A 4,515-nucleotide genomic window follows, 5' to 3' on the forward strand; every position below is an offset into this window, starting at 1 on the left:
TCGCTAATTCAAATATAGCGACGGTTCTAAAATGCGCGACGGTTTTTTCAATCGTCGCGGATTAAATATTAGCGACGGTTTGGGTATATATTCCGTCGTGACGGTTTGGGTATATATTCCATCGTTAAAATATACCGGCTATTACGTGGACCAGCGTCCGTGCTTACGAAGCGCGGACGCTGCCGTAGTTTTGAAAAGGTTTTTTTTTTTACATTATTTTTGAATTTTTTTTAAAATTACATTATTTAAAAAAAAAAAACCCATTAATTTTTAGATTTTTTGTATTTATCAGAATTAAAATTGTATGTAAAATTTAACGATTTGCCTCCAATCGGCCAGGTTGTGAGGCCGGTTCACTTTTCCTTGGTTGGATAGATTCTGAAATTCATTGAACTCTTTCCGATCTCATTGTCATCCCTACTTACATACATAAAAATGCATTAATTAGAATTTTTATTGAATGGTTTGATTTTAAAATGCTTAATTTCTTTAAATCATCATATTTTGCAAATTCGATGCAAATTACAAATTTGACATCTATGCAACTGGAGACTGAGTGACGCCACGAATCATGCTCAGTGCCACACAGGGCTGGTCAACGGGTACCTGAAATTCAGACAAAACACATAAATCAACTCCAATTATGTGTGATTGTGTATGAATACGAAGAACTTTATTATTTATTTGGACAAATTATTTAATATTAATTAACAATATATCTGTTTTCTATATTTTTGGAAATGGGATTATTGGCGTTTCGATCACCGACAATTAATTGGTTTCCAAAAAAAAGAGTAAGACATAAGGATTGATTTTTGAAAAAAACAGAAAAGAAAAATAGACTAACAAAGTGGCCAGCTCCAAGAATCCAGTAGAAATGTAAGCTCTTGTAAGATTTGAAATAACCCTTTGTCATCTTTTCTTGCCCGCAATAGATTGGTGTTCTATCCATGCTCAAGAAACTTCTCAGCCCATCCCATCTGCCACATAAAAATGAATTACATCTTAGCGAATATACATATAAAGACGACGTATATCACAACCATGTACGAGAGACTCGCCTTTTACTTACTTGAGCTTTGACACCCATGCTTCGGTTCCTTTTGTTGAGCAAATGACATCTAACTGTATGATCATGGAAACAAATTCATATCAGTTTTATTACAAATTTAATCTGTACAAATGAACATTATAATTTGAAGTATATTAAGTCGAAATTCTAAAAAACATTAATGTTTCCTTGATAAAAACCAATTTGCGTACAATGAGAGGGGGAAACACAAGAATAGAGTTCTTACTTGACCGCTGTAAATGGTCATATTGACTCCTTTAGCCAGCAACTCATCAACCTAAGAATGGTTTTAAAAAATATTAAGATTTCATTCGTTAAGATAGATTTGAAATCTATAGATTTGGATTATGGTTTAATTGTTAACAATGAAATAAAATATCAGATTTTAAATTCATACTAGGCATTACTTAAATAAAATAGATGAATGTCAAATGATTTCATTATTTAGTGAACTTGAAATTCATATTAATTAACATGGTGGATTGTTTCTCTACATTAGAATATATTTGAAATGCATCGATTCAAATGCAATCTGAATAAAATAACCAAAGAAACCTCTTTAATTTGGCGAAACTGGTGCTTGAATTGAATATTAATCCATTGACTCAAAATGTTCGAAAAATCGCATCAAATTGTGTTTCATGAACTCTAGATTTGCTTAATGTTTTATAGTAGGAATGGATTTAACTACAAAATAACAGACCACAAAGATTTTCAATAACAGATGTGTCTCAAAAGCGATCTAATTTATTGAATAGATTCAAGGATGCATGAAATCTTATAGGCACAAAATTTCAATTTTATTTCCAATATGATCATGGGTCCGGTCTGCTGAAAAGCAGAGTTAATGGAGCTTAGATATTCAGTGAAGAACACACTCGAAAGTCAGAAATCTTGGGCGATCAAAGACGACTCTATGCAAGAAAAGAACCAGAAAATGAAATATTTTCAGTATTTTCTGCGTAAAGTCATGAAGAAATTAATTAATAACTACTATAAAACATGAAATATTTTGAGATGTGAGATGAATCAAGAACTCTGTTTCACAAAATACTCAAATCTGTCACCTCATCGATCCTCGGCTTCATGAAATCTGCTTCTAATGCAGAGAAAACAAGATCTGATTGCCCACCCCATCTGCAAACACAACACAAGCCCATCATCAATATGAAAAGAAAAAATTTACTGAATTGTTGAAAACATACAAAAATTCACATACTGAACGTCTTTTGGTATAATCTTCAGTTTCTTTTTTATCACACCATTCATTAAACTATCAAGATCACCATCACCACCTGCAGTAGACCTCAGCGAATTCAAATATCTCGAGTACCGGTTCATCGCTATGTGTTGAGATAGCTCCGAAGCTGTTAATGATACAGGGTCCATCCCTGAATCCAATAGAAAATTGTAGAAATCCTGCAAATATTCCATCAAGAGAAATTAAATCCATCGAGAATTGAGTCGTCGGAATCAATTTTAAGATTTGGAGGAAAAATTTAAGGGACATGGAGAATTTTTTACAACTGAGTTACTGCTAGTAGTAATAACATCCTCGAGCTCGCTCCATGAGTCGGTAGCCTCTTCGAACTCACCAGCATCAAGTTCTTGTTTAATTTGCTCAGCCAAACTGTTTTCTGAACGTAAATTTATCAACATAGCAGCAATATATTTTCTTCTGAGAAACAAGAACATGAATGAAGCAAAAGTAGACCTGTTTGATTTTTTTAGGCCATTGTTGTCTAGCCTGGAGACATCTTTGAGGAGAGGACCCCATGAAAACTGCAGTTAACATGTGAAATCTTGGAGCATTACTTGACTAAGTTGCCAAAATCTACATTTAATTTAGAATGTTGAGTTCATACCACAAAATCTTCTGGTGAAATCCAAGTGTCACCCAATGCAATTCCTAGGTACAAGAAAATTTAAAAATCAGAAATCTCAATAAATTTCAAGATTCAAGCTTGGGTTCTTCTTAAAACATTGCAATGTTTGATTTTTTTCCATTAGAGAATAATGATCACCTCCAAGTTTGAGCTTCAATTTTCCAGATTCTATAGCTTTGAGAACTGATAATCCAAGGGTAACAGCATATTTTCCTCCATAAGATTCTGCAACTATATAAAGTGGGCTCTTTTGGAGAGACTGGTTTCTATTAAAAACTTGAATCAAAAGTGTAGTTAAATCAGTCGCAGCTTCATAATCAGTTTTCACCAAAATTTTTGGATCTTCCACAAAACTGTATCCAGTTCCAACAGGATTATCCTACACGAAAACAAAATAATTAAATAAAACAAAAAAATATAAAATTATCTAACATTTGGCTCATTCTGAGGACACAATTCTCACCACAAATAAGAGATCGGCAACGCTCAGCCATGTCGAATTTCTAGGCTTCAAATCTGTATCCAATGGCCCAATTTCTTCAAAATTCCCAATCCCAACTCCAGAAGCACCCTAATTAACCAGATTCAGACAATAGCGTAAAATCTCAATCAGATGAAAAGGGTGTCATTCATTTGATGATGTAGATCAAGATGTGCAATGATCTTTGAAAATTTATTAAGTATAATAATATACTGACAGGTCCACCCTGCAGCCAAAGAATGATTGGCCATGGCTTGTTTGGATCTTGCTCCCTGTTTGGACTTCTGTAATACCACCAAAACATGTGGGCTCCTGTTGCATATACACGATACAGTCCAAACAAGACACGAAATCAGAGCAGTGAATGAACGCAATTCTCATCCGAAACATGAAAAATGAAATAAATAAAAATTGAATCTTTTCAGAAAACAAAAAAAAAAAAGCTTACTGGGCCTGACTTCAGCATATCCCCACGCCTCTGATCCATCTCCAGTTCCTGCAGCTTTAGCTGCTGATACTTGAAGAAAAAGTGGAAAGAAGAACACGAGATAAGCAAAAAGACGTACAACAAAATGGGACTTTTCCATTCCAAAATCAGGAAAAAGTCAAACTTTTCCACTTCACAGAATTAAAAAAATAAAAGCAATAGGCAGTGCAGAAGTGGGAAATGGCACAGTGGGAATGACGTTTTATATGCAAAAATGGGATCGTGATTGGACGGTGTTCTTTAGTTCTTATCTCTGACTTCAACGGAAATAACCAAAAAAGTGGGGTTGCAAATCAATAGGATAGACCAAAGCTACTTGATTTCACTGTTTATTTCTATTTAATTTTTCAGCACCGCGTGTCTTAATTCTTTAGTGAGTGACTTTTTTATGGGTAAATTTATTGGAGTATATGATAAAAAAAATTAAAATATTTTTTTTAAGTTCTAAAAATATATTTTTTTAAAAAAAAAAGTGGTCACATATGTTGAAAAATATATTTAAAATGTGAGTATTGAATATTTGAATGTTGAATATTTGAATGTTGAAAATAAGAGTTGTAAATATTGAAAATTAGTGTGTGATGATGTA

General features: G+C 33.3%; 1 protein-coding gene across 3 annotated transcripts; it reads right to left on the reverse strand.

Annotated features, from left to right (window-relative positions):
• Window positions 1–436: 436 nt before the first annotated feature.
• LOC142548586 (serine carboxypeptidase-like 51) lies at window positions 437–4,239 on the reverse strand. 3 transcript variants are annotated; one of them, XM_075656994.1, is made up of 13 exons: window positions 3,888–4,232; window positions 3,657–3,751; window positions 3,422–3,529; window positions 3,097–3,337; window positions 2,938–2,981; window positions 2,787–2,854; window positions 2,597–2,702; window positions 2,292–2,491; window positions 2,140–2,209; window positions 1,299–1,349; window positions 1,073–1,125; window positions 848–980; window positions 437–606 (listed from the first exon to the last, which is right to left on the reverse strand). In XM_075656994.1, the coding sequence occupies exons 1-13, from the start codon at window positions 4,024–4,026 to the stop codon at window positions 538–540; spliced, it is 1,377 nt and encodes a 458-aa protein (XP_075513109.1). In that variant the 5' UTR covers window positions 4,027–4,232; the 3' UTR covers window positions 437–537. The 3 variants fall into 3 exon arrangements, 2 of the variants coding, with proteins under 2 accessions (XP_075513109.1, XP_075513102.1); XR_012820979.1 differs by having other exon boundaries at window positions 1,062–1,125; window positions 2,597–2,854; window positions 3,888–4,239; XM_075656987.1 differs by having other exon boundaries at window positions 2,597–2,854; window positions 3,888–4,237.
• Window positions 4,240–4,515: the final 276 nt, after the last annotated feature.

This window comes from Primulina tabacum, chromosome 1 (genome assembly GCF_025594145.1).
Source record: "Primulina tabacum isolate GXHZ01 chromosome 1, ASM2559414v2, whole genome shotgun sequence".
Taxonomy (NCBI): Eukaryota; Viridiplantae; Streptophyta; class Magnoliopsida; order Lamiales; family Gesneriaceae; genus Primulina; species Primulina tabacum.

Excerpts from the sequence above, each read along its gene's own strand:
- LOC142548586 (XM_075656987.1), bottom strand. The coding sequence starts at position 4,026 with ATGGAAAAGTCCCATTTTGTTGTACGTCTTTTTGCTTATCTCGTGTTC. Across the intron at positions 1,350-2,139 it reads TGAAGCCGAGGATCGATGAG|GTTGATGAGTTGCTGGCTAA; the intron begins GTGACAGATTTG and ends AACCATTCTTAG. Across the intron at positions 1,126-1,298 it reads TGACCATTTACAGCGGTCAA|TTAGATGTCATTTGCTCAAC; the intron begins GTAAGAACTCTA and ends ATGATCATACAG.